Here is a 16421-nt window from a genome sequence, read left to right as displayed (position 1 = left end):
GTCACGCGATGGAATTCTGAATCGAACTGAGGCTGGAAAGTTAGGTAGCACCAGCAGCAGCAAAGGTCGAGCGTATGTGTCGTTTTCACCATAGCCTTTCCTTGCCTGCCACGCCTCCGAGCATGGTTCAGGGATCGAGTAGAGAAGGACACTTTACCGGGCCCGACGCTTACTGCAAAGCCAGAAGAGCTACCGTCTGAAATATAATTCGGCCCAGAAACGCATCGGGGTGCGTAAGGGGAACAATGCAAAAAAAAAAAGAGATCCACTAGGCGGGTTTCACGAGGGGTTACAGCACGCTCAACTTGATCCAAGAGGTTAATCCCTTCTGGACGCACAGGAGTTCCTGAATGCTTCCCGAGGAAGAAACTCTGCGCGAAGGGAAGGTGTGTTCACCCCTATAATCGAACTCACAGTAATCCAGTAGAAATGGAGCCTGTGGGCCGGAGAGACCGTTGTATCTCGAAAATTGTTTTTCTTTTTTTTTTTTTTTAACAAAGACAGACAGTTGCACGGCATCCTAATCCTCCATAATATCCACTCTTCTTATTAACGGTCCGTTGGTTCTAAACATAATCAGCGATCATATTTCGCAAGACTACAGCCCAAGGAAAGGCTAAGAAAGAAAAGATAGGCATGTGGTTTCCCCTCATGGTAGCTTCCGACAATGCATCGTGGCAGGCTGTCTTTGGCTGCCTGCAAGATCTTTCGGGCAGCGGTCCATAAACGTACAGCCCTCAGTGCCACACAACCGACACAGGACATACGGTCTGCTGCGGAAGCTGACAAGTCATTGGGAATGTTCAGCTAGGAAGGGAAAATTGGCGGATATACTGCGTGGTTGTGGTAGAACCGGCGTATTGGGAATATCCAATCAAGAAGGTAACTTTGGATCATAGATGTTGCGTGACGACGACCACCCGCGAACACGATCACCACGGCTATGAGTGCTGTCTATTTGTTGGGAATCAGAACAATAGCGATAGATGCAGATTTTGCTCAAGATTTTCTCTTTGGTTACATTGTCCAGAGCCTTGTTTTTCTCGAGAAGACGCAGCGGTACAGCAACGATAACACTTTCAACAATACAGTTAAATCTAGGATACGCCTTTTTTTTTATATAAAACATTTACAATGTACGCGAGCTTGATACTGAATCCAATTTTGCTTTTCCTCCGGCGCCGCAACAGTTGCATGCGTGGATTAGGTGTTGGTGATTTCCTTTACAGCTCTAAGTATATCTTCCGGCGAAAGGCCTTGGGCGTTGACTTGCTCATAGAGACCACCACATCCCTCTTTACAAGCACCCATTGAGCGGTATCGAGGAGCCAGCCTGCGCTCAAGAAGGTAGCTGCCGAGTCGAGAACCAAGGCCCGTCTTTTGAGCCAGCGGCTCGATAACGATCACAAACGGACATGCGCCATAGATCTTCATGGCGTCCTCATCCATCACATTCAGGGTTGGCTTATTCACTAGACCGATATCTTGACCATCCTTCCGCAGTCGTTCAACCGCATCTAGGGAGCGGTAGAGCATATCGCCGTATGAAATAATGTATCCAGCGGAACCGTGACGAATGAACTCGTCCTTACCAGGCGTAAATGTGTAATCACCGCCGAAGAGATGTTCCTCAGACGACTCTTTGAGAATATAAGGGACCTTGGAGCGAGTAGAAAAGATGAATCGTAGTCCCTTGGTAAAAAATATCCGTTTAACGACAGCTTTCATCTGATCCCCATCCGCTGGGAAATACAGACTATTACTCTCCGCATCCATCAACCCATTGTCAGCGAAAAAGTTATTCAGACCAAAATGACATGTATTGTCAGCAATCTCGTCAACTCCGCTATGGGAGAAGTGGGAGAGTACGCTGCACTTGTTCAAACGAGCCATCGTGATCTCGGAAATGCACATTTCCAAGAAAGCTGAAAAGGTAGAGAAGACACCTTGACGCTCGCCGTTACTGCCGAATGAGAAGCCTGCAGCAGCAGAGAAGTTCCCCCGTTCCATCACACCGGAAGGAACAAACACCTCCGGATGCGTCGCATGGATTCCCTTGAGGCCGGTGGAGCCCTCCAGATCAGAATCGATAACCATGACCCGACGCACCGCCTCCTCCGTGCTGAGACCATCTAGGACTGAGTTGACGGCCTCTCCAAAGATGACACGATTAGCACCTTTTTCCTTTGTTGAACCGATGTACTGGTGAGGATTGGAGGATGCCTTTAGTTCGTCATAGAACGCGAGCTGCTGGTGAGTATAACCACGCTTCGTTAGGTACTTGCGCGCATAGTCAACGGGGATAGCATCATGAGCCTTAATAGCACCCTCAATTTCTTTGATCCCGGGCGCCATTTTCCGGCAAACTACCGCAGCGGCTGGTCCACTGTGGTTGATAACCTCGCACATGGCTCCATATAACGAATCCAAGTTTTCTCCCTCAGCGCGAACAACCTTCAATCCATGGCCGGCCAGGGTGTGCTCTAGGTTATAGCCTGGAAGATACTGCGAAGGGTGCCCGGCAATAGTTACATCGTTGTTATCAATGAATAACTTGACATTCAGTTGGTTGGCAACGGCTATGCGGGCCGCTTCCGCATCGTTTCCTTCCTGCTGAGATCCATCCGAGCCCAGCATGACGACATGCTTCTTTCTGTTGGCCATGGCAATGCCGTTCACCATTCCCCACATATGGCCTAGCCGACCCGAGCTGAATTTGACTCCAGGGGTAAGACCAAGTTCAGGGTGGCCGGGGAGTTTGGAATTCGCCTCGCGATAGTTGAGGAGGTGATCGGGATGAATCTTGCCATCGAGAGCGGCGAGAAGGTACTGCGTGGCCACTCGATGTCCCGCCTCATCATAAATAGTGTCGACGAAAGCGTCTGGGTTCCCATTGATGACGGCTAGCAATATACAAACTTCCGGTGCGGTGTCGAAAGGACCTCCCGTGTGACCAGCAAGTCCGCGAGCGGAACCTGTAGCTGTGAAGGCGACGATTGCATCTCGGAAAATATTAATATTGTGCAGTAGATCTTGCCGCTGGTGGTCTGATAGTTTTGGCTTATTCGGGTCGAGCTTAAGCTTCTTGAATTGCCCAAGGTCGACAGGTAGGTGGTAGGCCACCATCTTTCTCAATTGGGATTTTCTATGAACTAGAGCAGAGAGACTATGAGGGATGCTGAAAGAAGATGTAACATTGAGAGGGAAAAGCGCATCCTCATAAACCAGGGAAAGATGGTGGATTAACTCGGGTATGATATCATTCTGGGAAATGATATCATGGGTTTTGCATTCTTGTGGAACGCAGTTGCAGTGTTCGTAGCTTAGTTGGTTATTCCTAGAGTCCAGGTATGCAGCTGTGGGAGACCAGACATCTCAGAAACCAATCAAATACTGTATGAATTCATAAGTCCTTCTCAATTTCAGACATACAGGGATAAGTCCCGTCCCAGCATTGTGTGATAGCATGATGGAATCAAAGGTTTTCCATGTTAGGGTATTCTCTTGTAGTAAAGCGTCGTTCAGCTGCTCTCAACACTTGGAATCTCTCCATTGTTCCGCAGAGCTCGTCTTAAGGCGTGGCCCTACTCACACCAGTATCTAGGTACTCTCCGACTAGCTGCTTGGACTGAATTCATGGTGAAAAGTTGCATCTCTGCAGATATATATTGCTGATGGTTACCGTGTAGATTACCTGATAGGACATATCTAGTGCAGAGGGATATTGCTCCCAATATTGGGAAATCAGAGACAATAGGCTTCTTGAGTTATCTAGTTGTGACCTGGCTTGCATCGCTAACTCAATTGTTTTTAAGCCGCGTGTCTCAATCATGCGTAGCCTCTAGTTAACAGCCACCGAATGTGCCGTGAGTGGGGGTAAAAAACCATATGGGGTATAAAATATATGTCTACACTGTACGTGGTCTAAAGATCCCAGATTCACCTGGTAATTCACGTAATTGATTTAAGTAAACCTTGCAGGCCACGGTTAAAAAGAATATAATTATGCGATGCTTCTAGGAATAAGACGACAATAGATGGAATATCTTGTTTGTCACATTCAAGAGATACTCAATCTGATTAGGAGGTAATGAATATAAAAAAGGTAAGGAATAATCCATGAATTTGGAAAGCAAAACCATCTTCAAATAGCTTCATTTTACTAATGATTAGGACCCCAGCAAGTACCGCAAATTCCAGGGGTAGGCACCTCTTTTCCTGTAGGGTTGTAGTTCAATGATAGTATTAAATCTCCCCCTCTTGTTAGTAAGGGTATGTTCCAACGTGCACATCTAAAATTTTAAAACTTAAACAGGTATGATGAATATAGATTGATTAGTTGAATTTTAGAGACTTATTTGACACTGTCAGCAATGCCCTGTAAGCAAAGAAACTAGCGGGTCAGCATCCGCAGCGGCCAAGGAGAGGGTTCCCGTTGTAAGCCACGGAGTCATCATCAACATAGCATGTCCGACTATATCCGGATATTGAATTTTCTATACTTTGGTACCACGAAGGGTGCAAATACATCGTCCAGGATATAAAGGCAGAAGGCTAGACTGCTTGCTGTACAACCTACACAGCCTAAGAGAATTCGATATCGTGCCTTGGAGCCAACTCCCTTTTATACTGTTTATATTCTGATACTGGATTATGGTTCTACTGGCATTGAAAGCACCATGAAACAAGACGTGAGCTTTGACAGTCAAGGTCTGAGGATAGTCGGCCATCTTTATACTCCAGAGAAGTCAACTTCCGAACAGCGCCTTCCAGCGATTGTGATTAGCAATCCCGCCGGCGGCGTGAAAGAGCAAACGGCCGGTATATATGCTCGTTATCTAAGTGAGGCAGGATTCATAACCCTCGCTTACGACTCTGCATACAATGGCGAAAGTGAAGGCACTCCTCGGGGCCTGGAAGATCCAGCACATCGTATCGAGGATATAAAAAATGCGGTGACAATGCTGAGCTTGCATGATAGAGTGGACCGAGAGCGGATCGGACTCCTTGGGATATGTGCTTCGGGAGGATATACAGTCGTCGCGACGGCAACGGATATGAGAATCAAAGCTGTCGCAACTGTCAGTGGCGTTGATACGGGTGTCTTCTTCCGCGAAGGGTATGATGGAAGGCAAGACCCGTCGGTTTTGAAGGCGATGCTGGAAAACGCTGCAAGAGCACGGACTGAGGCCGCTGTAACTGGCGGTGAAATTGGTGGCTTTCCTATACACCCACCCAACGAACCTGCCGCTCGCGAGCTCGGCGAATATCATTTTGAAGGTTGGGAATATTATATGACTCCCCGAGCTTCTCACCCACGCTCAAGCAAAACCATGCCGTGGAACAGCGTGGACAAGCTCGCTGGCTTTAACAGCTTCAGTTTCCTCGGCGCCATCTCACCTCGCCCTATTTTATTTATCGTGGGGACGAAAGCAGCCACAAAGTGGATAGCTGAGCGCGGAATGAAAGACGCAAGCAATCCAAAGGAGCTTTACTGGATCGAGGGTGCGTCGCATGTTGATCTTTACGACAAGGAGGAATATGTCCCTCTTGCAGTCAGGCGTCTCTCTAGTTATTTTGATCAGTGGCTGTAGGTTAAATTCACGGACCTAAATAAAGTGAATCGCATCTACCTCTCACATATGCTGTGATAAACGAATACGGCCGGTGGATTATTCAATGTCATGACTTGAAATAAATATAGCCTGTCTTGCTTTCTTGTTATTTCTTGTGTAACATAAAGAAATAGTAATAGAAATATTCTATGACTTCTTACAAATGTCTGGTGCCTTATAACTAAGTGTGCTGCTTTTTCATGAGTAAAGAAAGGTAGATGGAAGTCATATATCACTTGGGGGCTGCTGGTATGTTGGAGCCAAACAGCCTTCAGAGGGAGCATTTGCCGCCATAATGGCGATACAATTTAAGTCGGAATGATATCTAATCGAGAATTAACAAGATCCCCCAAAAATCAACAGAATCAACACCATAAATCGACTTCTGAAGGTCTGCATCTGCAAATCCTGTTATTGATTGGTTCACTATCTGAGATACGGGTTACGTAATCGACGGACATTAGTTAATCCGCTCCGGCGAGATCCTTGGATGCATTACGTCAGCAGCCTCTAACACGTCACGGGTCATGACTGTCGGGCTGTCGGATTTACGATTATTCCTTTCGGGGTCGGCCGCTAACTCCGGTAAAGGCCGATTCCTTGTTAGCGCCAGGGGCATGTGAACAGGCAGAAATTTCTTACTCCGTACGATCCAATAGAGCCAACGCCTCGGTGATCTACTAGATAACAATGTCTAGATCTACTGGTACCAACTTCCTGAACTGATTTGTCCTATTGGATCCAGAGGTATTCGAATACTCTAATACCATACGCCCCGGTTTGGCTTACTTCCTGTCCTGGTTCTGGTTCTAGAAGGCCCTGCTCTTGCTCACATCTAACCTCCGTGGCTGTTTCTGTACGACGACGATACATTCCAGCTTTGGAACACCCGAATGGAAGAATTAGGATCCGCGCCATCCTTCCAGCTCCAGTCACCGGAGCCTTCCCCCAAGCTGTGGACAGAAGCTGCACTGGTCTGTCGGTCAGAAGAGACCTCGTCAGGGCCCCCTTCCCGGTTGAAATCGAGATCGGTGAGCTGCGTGTGGCTGGACTGGTTGCCAAATGGGAGGCGTGAAGGTCGCGATGATTCGAGCCTTGCTGAGGCTGAGTTGTATTGCAAGGGACCAGTGACTTGACTTCCGGTGATCTTGGAAATGAGCGGTCGTAGGGTTGCTAGACTTCCCGCCAAGATTGAGAGCCCGGTTTCAATGTTCGACCAGATAGCGATTTGGACGGTGGCATCTGAAAAGTTGCAACCGTGGGGTTAGACCAAGGATATGAAAAGAACAAGTCCGAGACAGGTACTTACAAAGGAAGTCGGGGCTCGAGATTGTCTCGACAAATGGAATTCGGACAATCACAGCAACACTAGCGCTGTAAGGGGTTAGCATTGAGAGGAAGGACTGGCTAGTTCAAAGGAACAGTAAAAAAAAGAGGATCTTACATGCATGCCATCCCTAGAAGACACACGGCGCTAATCTTCGTCTCGAGGCTCATTTGCAACTTGCGGACCACAAAGATCGGCAACAATGCAACGGTAAAATCAAAACACGCAGATGATGCACTAAAGAGATAAAGCATCACCTTGATGGCTGTTACATACCCACATGAGCCCATCCCAGCTGACTCGGCTTCGAGCCGAGTCCAGAAGTACGATACTGGGGAGCACTGGATAAGACACAGGATGAAGAAGACAAATCCGACTATCACGGTCAAACTGACGACTATGTATATCACCGCGCGGTGGATTGGGTCGACCAAGACTCGGAGTAGAAGCAGGGACACGGAGACCTTGCTCAGGATGGATGCGATTGCATAAGAAATGTCGCAGAGAAACCAGTACTGCGTTCACGTTAGTGGCAACGGCGTGGATTGTGAGATGATAATGCAGGAGGGAGGAAGGATAGATATTTGGACATACCTTTATTGCAACCATAGCCTGGTGTTCAGTGAGCGAGGTAAGATGCTTGCCCGTGCCCCAGAGACTGCCTCCTATCATACAAGCAGAGAACATGATATAAAATGCCTGAAAGTGGAATTAGTGAATGATGGATGCGATACTTGACTCGCCGCGAGGGAAACCAACTGTTGCCAACACCATTATCCCATCGTCCCAGCCAAAGGCCTTGACAACATGAACTCGGACATAGCAGCGAAGGAGGACTGCACTACAGGCCAAGGACAAGAAGACGGCAGCGACTGTGCGGACAGCGAGGCTGCGATCAACCACCATGAGAACAAAGCCTTCGGCAGAGACGCACAAACTGAGATGGTTATTGACCTAGAGTACGCAGTGTGACAAACTCCATCTTCAGCAGGGAGGAATTCAGCCCAGGCATAGAGAAGGGACCAAAACCAGAGAAATTTGACGACCGTCTGCGATCGCACAAAGTGGCAAGATCTGGACGACAGGCTTCGCGCGTGGATACACCGATTGGCCGTACCGTGCTATCCGGGAACCACCTACCAGGTACCTGGGTGGAGTAGTAAGTTCTATAACCGAAAACTCGGTAATTACAGACGAAGCCCATTGCCAGGTCCTGATCCTAGAGGGTTCTTTCTACCACGTGGAACGCAAGTTGGTCGCACGATCCTAATTTAAAATCCCCTGGAAACCTGGTGGTCATGGCTTCTGGTTGGAAGTACAACCGATGACAGGCCGTACAGCGCCCTGGCTAACTGAAAAGAGTTAACAGGTACTATTTACGGGAGACCCTTAGGACAAATCAGCAACGACAAAGTTTTCATGTACGCACTAGCAGATAATAACTATTAAATAGCTTGCTTAGTTTTCTACCTATCTACGGAGTCGGAACTTGGAAGTCCTAGTAACAGAACACTAGCAGAATATTCTTTGCATGAGCTTAGTCCAAGATCAAAGCAAGCTATTATTATTAATATATAATAATATATATGATTAATTACTAGATTCTACAACTAAGCTACCCCTTAGGGTTATCGAATATCTATAACATGTACTACTTATATGACCTAAATAAACTGCATAGAACTCACAGTCTTATCCGCCTGGGAGCTCTACATGAGGGACATCGTGCCATTTGGAGGATATTTAGGCAGCGACAAGGCCCCTGTATATCTAGTTTTTCTTTCTCCCCTCTTTAGTCTTGTTAGTCTTGTCAAATTGTACTAGTTTGTTTACAGTATCCCTCTAGCAGTCTCACACCTACTAGTACGCGGCAGAATATATTGATGGGCGTCAAATTCTGATGACGACATGCAAATTCTATTGGTATGAAGATGCCTAAGAAACATGAAGTCGTAGAACGAATTGACGAATTAAATACTGTGGGCTATGTGTCGCTAGACAGCGTTTGGATGGTTGGAAGTGAATGGAATAGGCAGGATGTAGGCGTCAACACCTCAACATATATTCCCATGATGGTGCTCCTCCCGCCTCTTGTAACAGCTGTAATCAACCCTAATGCCCCTCGTGAATACCAATTATGAGTGTTGAATACAACTGAGGATAATGAGTATACAGGACTTGGTAGACTAAAAATGAAAAAGGGACACCACAACAGATAACAATGCGGTCATGTTTACAGATAGAATGAACGTGAATATCATCTTCTGGGACGAAACAAAATAGGAAAATGTGCTTTCAGGTGTTAGCAATGAAGGCATTTCATGGCAGCTGCTGGGAACACCGCTACAATCACAACTGCTGTACTGCTGCGCTCAGCTACTATGCTGCTCACTGGTGGATGGTTTGCCCAGATTGGCATCAGAATACGCGCGCAAGGAGATAGCCAGCAGAATGCTACCAATAATTTCCATATCACTTCTGATCATCGTATTCCAAGGTCCGAATTCATGCATCTTGAGAAATGGACGGGGCGAATTCGGGGGGAGTGTATTGTCAAGATACTGAATATAATTACAGTCATACTCCGCGAAGGTGATGAATATCTGATGACGGTCCTGCGACACATGAAGACGACTAGAACTCGTAAGTAACACAGCCAGGCATTAAAGCCAAGTAAATTGAGGACAAAAATAAAAAACCAGATAAAAAATAGGAAAGTATAAGAGCTACTCCATAGGATAAGGGGAATAAATGCAACTTACTGGCCTGGGAGATTCAAAATGCCAGTAGGATCAGGGTCTGATTTTAGCCACGCAACCATCTGTGCAGCCTCTTGCATGCGAATAGGATTCTGCTTCTTCCTCCTCAACATTAGCTTTACTTCAATCAATGCTCGTACCCTCTCTGAGGATCCCCCATCCTCAAGATACCCATCTGTTCGCGCTTCAAAAGAGGCCTGTTTGAACTCTGCCTTGAATGATTTGCGGTGCAAGGTCCAGTCGCTTGCCTGGGGGAAGTACATGCTTAGCGCATTTAAGAAGTCCACTAGGGCAGTGTTGACAATCTGCTCATCTTTTGTTTATGGATACATCAGCTGATGTATGCAATCTCCGCAGGCCCTAGAGAATGAAAGGGCGAGTCTCTAGTATCTGGAGTATCATCAATCTCTAATAAATCTGGCAGTTTGCTTATTAACTTTGTTGGGGTTTCAAGCTGTGCTTCGCGCAGTTTTTGCTCTAAGCTACCCATCTTGGAACGTGTGCGATTAGAAATGGGCGAGAATACCACATTTGATTTGAAGTTCTCATCCCTGGATACTGCAGCCTGTAACTAATACCTTTTAGCTAAGGCAAATGTCCCTTCACGGATAGGGCCGTTTCGGAAACTTTGTTGGTAGTTGGTCCAGGATTGGAATGTTGCAAGTAGCTTATCCACTTCCTGTTTCCATGTCTCTAGTTCAAATTATTTTAGGCTAAGATCTCGACCGGTTACTGAGACCCAGAGAACTTGAAGCAACAAGTAAAACCTGCCCTTGCTGCCTTCATCCAGATAACCCATCTCGTCTCCCATCAAGCTACCAACCTTGTTAATCCCCTATTCTCTCTCTTCACTTTCTGCTAATATCTAAAAAGGTTGATATTCTCATCTTTTCTCTTCAAACTTAAGATGGAGGAGGCTCTCGTACAGGAGCGGGCTGCTCGTCGCCGTATGTTAACTAGGATTGAGAATTTGATCAAGCAAACCCCGAATCAGCATGTTGAATCCCACGACCTCAAGGCGGCCAGTATCCGCCACCTTCCTTTATCCCTTGAAGGGGATACTCAAAATTATCCATGCTTCTTTAAACCATACCAAGGAGAACTACCTCTCCCGCAGAAGGAGAAAGAGGATAAGTTGCTGAAATTTAAGCCCGATCCGGATCATATCATGTGGGATACTCGTGATATGGAGATATTTTTCACCCGTTATTTTCATGACTGCTGGGAATATGCATTGCAGAAGTACCCCCATAGCCCTCCGCTGTCCGGTATATATCGAGAGTATGTTATCTCTTACAGCTGCCTTGTCCTTTTAAGTCGGCCTCCTGACCGTTAATGATAGAATTGGAGATTACAAATTTGGCCAACTCCTGGAGTGTATAGGGTTCAACTGCTATGCTGTATCAGTAACTGATTACCCCCTGGGAAACTACCCACACTTCAAGGCCATCTTGGAAAGTGAAGCAATTGGGGATGATCGACTGCTTCGCGGAGAAATCATGACTATTACCGACATCATGGCTACTCGTCTGAAGACCAAGTCGCTGCGCCAGCATATAGTTGCCCCAGTAAGACCCCCTATAGAGGATTCTAAATAATCTACTAACCTTGCTCTGGTAGATGCTAGTTGTGTCTCTCATGGGTCCTCGCCATTGTCGCGTCCTGGAGGCTGATTTTGACGGAAAGTTTCTGAACATCCGCGCTTCCAAGCTTTATGATTTCACGCAAAAGAACACCGATACTGTACAATTGCTGACGCGGTATTGGCTTGGTGACGCGTGCGGCCAGACTCTGATGGAAACAGGTGTTTAGGCTGGATTATACTATGGTCCTGTCTGATAATGGGGATGCGGCTCTTAGGATGTATGGACGAGTGTTGTTCCGGAAACAACATCTACAACTTGGATGACTAGTAAATGGTTTTGACATTAACTTAAACCTGTAATAGAAAGTGCATGTGGGATATAAACCAAATTTGTTGATTGATAGCTAATGAACAGGTTGCACTGTATTTAATTTTCTAGTAGTCGAGATACGAGAAAAAGAGGGTAAACAGGGTAACCAGGGTAAATGGGGGTAGAATCTACTAACATAGGGAATTATAAATGATGTCGAAAGGAAGCTATCCCTGCAGTATATATAGTATATTTATATTGTAATAATTACTATAGTAAGCGAAGTGGCCAATATATATGCCCTGGGGTTAGGATCTAGCAAGAACATATACTTCAAACCTCAAAGCAATTCTATGTAATTCACTACCCCTAAGGATTATTGTATATGCGACCAATGATGGTAGGTTCCATGCCAGGAAGGGGAGATTTCTGTGGGGGGAAAGCATGATGAGGTTGCGGCTCGCCAGGTCGCCAGGTCGCCAGGTGGCTACCAAATTTGACTAGTTGAGACCAGTAATAACCAAATTTCATTACCATATGTAACAATACTAGTAGTAAGTTAGTAATATATTTTATAAAGCTGCAGGATTTAAAATTACCTATCTAGTAATACTAGTTATGACTAGTTATGCCCAAGTTAAGTAGTAAAATACTACCTAGCAAGACAAGATTTAGTATAGTATACTTTTTATGGTATATTATAGTAGAATATATATCTAGTTATTACTAGTAATATCTAGAAGTTCTAGTACTACTAGTAATTACTAGTAAAATTAGAATTTCTAGTTATTACTAGTAGGGCTAGTAGTACTAGAACTTCTAGATATTACTGTAAGCGTCTCACTGGTGAGGTGCTTGGGTATGGGTAGTGTTGGTAAAGGAAGCAAAGCTACACAGAGTATGAGGGTAGTAGGAAGGTATTAAAAATAATAAAATAAAGTGCTTGCCTCTTAGTACTTTAGAGATTATTATATTACTATTTATATTGCCTAATTAAGTTACTAGTATAATATAGGTAATTTAAATATTATTATTTTTCTAATTATTCTTAGTTACTAGATATATAGTTTAATATATAGTTTAGCATATAATGTTGAATTGAAGGGGTATCTCATGATGTACTTAGTAAGCAAAGGGGGGGTTATTACCCTATATTAAGGCCTTAGGCAAGTACACAACCCCCCAAGAGACACACATATCAATATATCCAATCACCTACTTCTATTAAGCTACCCCTAGGATTATTATATATCTAATAATTAAGAGTCTTATATTTACTCAAAGCATGTAAATCTATACTAATAACCCCTACTAAAACCTACTAATTATTAAAATACTAATAATCCCTACTAAACCTACTAATTAGTAAAATACTGAGCGCAATACCTCTAATTACTAATAATAAAGATAATATAGTAAGGCTTATTAAGTAGGAAGACTAGCTAATATAGTAATCCTTATTTAAAGTACGGGTGAGAGATAATAATCTATAAAAAATAATAGAAAGTAGCAAGAGTTATCTATAATAACCTACTAGATTAATTAGGGATAGTAAAGAAACTTTACTAGTAAATAATACTAAGAGTTCTATAGTATTATTATAAGACTTTAACTCTAAAGTAGTACTCTATAAAATAGAAATAAATAAGTATAACTATTAGGTTATAGAACTTAAGAAACTAAAAAATTAGGTCTAATATACTATTTCTCTAAAAATCTATTACTTCTACTACAAGTTAATAGAAACCCTAGAGAAGTAGTACCTCAAACTAAAAGAATATATAATAGTTAACTAGAGATAAATTTAAAATATAGCCTATAATACTTATATAAAGGTAATCTAACCCCTAAAAGGTAATATAGTTAGTTAGTTAAATAACTAGAAATTTACTATTTAATAAGTAATTAAAGTAAACTTTAGAGTTATAATATTATTACTAGACTAGATAAAAGACTTCCTAAATATAATATATTACCTAGCTCCATTCTAGACTATATCCTATTAGTTAGACCATAAGAAGAAGATACTAGCAGGAATACTATTATTCTATACTATAGTAAATAACTTCTATAATACCATTAATATATTCCTATAGCAGTATAATAAGACTAATAGAGGGGCTTTTAGACTAACATTTGCTACTAAAGATATAATAGATATAACTAGTAATAAAGAAATATCCCTACTATAGGATAAGAAAATAAAATATAAATATAGATATAATAGTATAGGAAAAATAGACTCTAAAAGAAGTACTTCTAAGGATTTATATTAATTATATAATATATATTTTTAAAGGTATAAATAAATATAATACTTTTATCTATTCCTAGAAAAGATACCTAAGGACTTTAAAAAAAAGAGTATAATAAGAAAGCTAGTTAATATATAACTTAAGATAAATAAGGCCCTAGCCAAAAAGATAGTAAAGGAGCAAGAATAAAATAAATAAGATTTAGAATAACTAGAAGGAAGAAGTAATCAAGAAGTAGGTTAAATAAAAGGTAGGAATAGAGATAAAGTTAAAGCTTTATTTAATATCTAATTTAAAACTATACTATACCTATTATAATACTCTATTATTCTTAACTTAAGATTATTAATTTATATATTTAATAATTTATATTAATTTAAGTAATATATAGAATTAATATAAGATAACTATATATAGGTAGGAGACTTAAAAATACTTATTATAGAATATAAAGATATTAGTATATAGATTATAACTTAAAAAAATAAAGATATAAAATATAATTATATAATTCTTAAAAATATAGCTTATTATAAAAAAATAGTATATAATCTAGTATTACTTATATTATTAAACTAAATAGATATCTATTTTAAGAATAATCCTAACTCTAACTTACTCTATACCTCTAAAGGTGTAGTAGCAGCCTATCTTAATAAGAAATATAGCTAATTTATAATAAAATATAATAATAAACTATACAATATAATAGGCCAGGCAATATTCTAAACTATTACTAGTATTAGAGATATAAAATAGTAGTATTTATGCCTTAGATATCTAGGACTACAGGTATTAGATTACCTAATTAAGAATACTAAGGGGGTAAGGATTAGAGGACCCACTATAATAGAATATAATGCCTGTAGTATAGTAAAAATAAAGTAAAGAATTAACTAAAAAAACTATATTACTACAGAAAAACCAGATCTATAGTTAGTAATTAACTTTTATAACTTTAAAATAGGGATAGATAATTACTAAGCCCTACTATTAATTATAGATAAATAGTTAGATTTTATATAGGACTATTACTTCTTAAACTAATATATAGAGATAATTAAAAATACCCTACTTAACTTATTTACCCTCCTAGAGAGGTAATATAATATCAAACCTTAAGTAATTAAATTAGATAGCAAGATAAAGAGATAGTTAGAAGATTTTATATAATTTAAAGGAGCAAGACTTAACCATTTTACTCTATATATACTAGCCTAAAATAAAGGTATAGAGTACTTAGGGGGTATAATAAAAGAGAAGGCATATATAATAAAATAGGGAGTAAAATTACCTATATTTCTATAGCCTAAATATATCTATATAGTAGTATATCTATATAATTAAATACCTAAATATCAGGCAGGATAAAAAATACTAATTAATTAATTCTATACCTATATTACCTACTAAAATAGAATAGTAATAGAATACAAGAAACCCCAAGAAGCTTACCTAAAGGTATATAATTATAAGATATTTATAATAATTAAACTACAAGTAACTATAATAGTAAAGTATAGAAAGTAGTTTAACCTAAGAATATTTATAGAATATATAATAGAATATAAATCTATTAATATCTATTAAATATAAAATCTAAAGAAGGAAAGGAAGATTATCTATATAAAAAATATTATATTTAATGAGAAAGAATTCTTCTCAGGAGATAGAAATATATTTATCTAAGTAATAAAGGATAACTTCTTAATAATTAAAATTAATAAATTTAAATAAATAATTAAGAATATTAAAGTTAAAACTTATATTCTAACCTAAAAAGTATTAAATATAGATCACCCTATAATAGAGGATATTCTAGAAGATAATTTTAACTTACTTAATTATCTAGTTTAAATATCAAGATTAGTACTTAAAGCTATGGATAAGGATAAGAATACTAATATAAATAAGTAAATAGCCTATCTAACACTACCAGGCGGCAGCCTAGAATAGTTAGCAGCAATATTAGCAGGTGCTTACTAATATAAGATAGCTAAAACTAAAGAAGAAACTAAGCTAAATAGAAGCTATTAAATTACATAGAAATCAGCATTCATGGCAGGGAGGTTAATATAACTAACCTAATAAGATAGAATACTAGCCTCTAAGGTAGAAATATAAAGATAGAATAGGTAACTAGAGAGTCTAATTAGGACCCACCTAGATTAGTTACTAACCCTTCTAAAGACACACTACCAAGTCAAAAACCACCTACTATCTAAAGAATTTATAAAGGCAGAGCAGGACTATCTAGCCAGCCATAAAATAATAAAAATATAGGTAGAAGTAGATAGACCTAAGTATATAAAAGTACTAGAATATAAATAAGTATATATATATAAAAGTAATTAAGATAGTAACCTAATTAAATATAAAGCACGCCTAGTAGTAAGAGAAGATTAATAAGAGGATTTAATAAAGAATCTATATACTATAATTTTAGTAATAAGATCCCTCTAAACCTTCCTAGTAGTAATAGCCTAATTTAATCTAGAATTAAAGTAATATAATATTATAAATATGTTTATTAATATAGATAATAATAAAAAAATATATATAGAAATGCC

General features: G+C 40.5%; 6 protein-coding genes across 6 annotated transcripts; 2 read left to right on the top strand and 4 right to left on the bottom strand.

Moving 5' to 3' along the window:
* Window positions 1–1006: 1006 nt before the first annotated feature.
* Window positions 1007–3372, bottom strand: P175DRAFT_0502583 (uncharacterized protein). Its single transcript, XM_040897420.1, has one exon. The coding sequence runs from the start codon at window positions 3124–3126 to the stop codon at window positions 1204–1206; it is 1923 nt and encodes a 640-aa protein (XP_040750456.1). The 5' UTR covers window positions 3127–3372; the 3' UTR covers window positions 1007–1203.
* A 1195-nt stretch (window positions 3373–4567) lies between these two features.
* P175DRAFT_0481874 (alpha/beta hydrolase) lies at window positions 4568–5594 on the top strand (the record flags this gene model as incomplete). The annotated part of the gene is made up of 1 exon (XM_040895481.1): window positions 4568–5594. Exon 1 carries the CDS (start codon window positions 4680–4682, stop codon window positions 5592–5594), a length of 915 nt encoding a protein of 304 aa, XP_040750455.1. The 5' UTR covers window positions 4568–4679.
* Window positions 5595–6223: 629 nt separating this feature from the next.
* P175DRAFT_0524674 (uncharacterized protein) lies at window positions 6224–8123 on the bottom strand. Its single transcript, XM_040899383.1, has 5 exons — window positions 7702–8123; window positions 7537–7641; window positions 7060–7457; window positions 6925–6989; window positions 6224–6857 (listed from the first exon to the last, which is right to left on the bottom strand). The coding sequence occupies exons 1-5, from the start codon at window positions 7846–7848 to the stop codon at window positions 6451–6453; spliced, it is 1122 nt and encodes a 373-aa protein (XP_040750454.1). The 5' UTR covers window positions 7849–8123; the 3' UTR covers window positions 6224–6450.
* Window positions 8124–9314: 1191 nt separating this feature from the next.
* On the bottom strand, window positions 9315–9587 carry P175DRAFT_0440820 (uncharacterized protein; the record flags this gene model as incomplete). The annotated part of the gene is made up of 1 exon (XM_040894042.1): window positions 9315–9587. A coding segment is annotated over one exon (273 nt), but the record flags the coding sequence as incomplete, so codon positions are not given.
* Window positions 9588–9668: 81 nt separating this feature from the next.
* On the bottom strand, window positions 9669–10798 carry P175DRAFT_0549059 (uncharacterized protein). The gene is made up of 5 exons (XM_040900425.1): window positions 10428–10798; window positions 10280–10394; window positions 10139–10252; window positions 10032–10082; window positions 9669–9965 (listed from the first exon to the last, which is right to left on the bottom strand). Exons 1-5 carry the CDS (start codon window positions 10510–10512, stop codon window positions 9701–9703), a joined length of 630 nt encoding a protein of 209 aa, XP_040750452.1. The 5' UTR covers window positions 10513–10798; the 3' UTR covers window positions 9669–9700.
* P175DRAFT_0481867 (uncharacterized protein) lies at window positions 10519–11513 on the top strand (the record flags this gene model as incomplete). The annotated part of the gene is made up of 3 exons (XM_040895480.1): window positions 10519–10982; window positions 11044–11269; window positions 11322–11513. The coding sequence occupies exons 1-3, from the start codon at window positions 10609–10611 to the stop codon at window positions 11511–11513; spliced, it is 792 nt and encodes a 263-aa protein (XP_040750451.1). The 5' UTR covers window positions 10519–10608.
* Between the last annotated feature and the right edge of the window lie 4908 nt (window positions 11514–16421).

This window comes from Aspergillus ochraceoroseus, assembly GCF_002846915.1.
Source record: "Aspergillus ochraceoroseus IBT 24754 chromosome Unknown P175scaffold_6, whole genome shotgun sequence".
NCBI lineage: Eukaryota > Fungi > Ascomycota > Eurotiomycetes > Eurotiales > Aspergillaceae > Aspergillus > Aspergillus ochraceoroseus.
The sequence above is the reverse complement of the archived record's forward strand: the minus strand, read 5'-3'. Positions and strand labels throughout refer to the sequence as shown.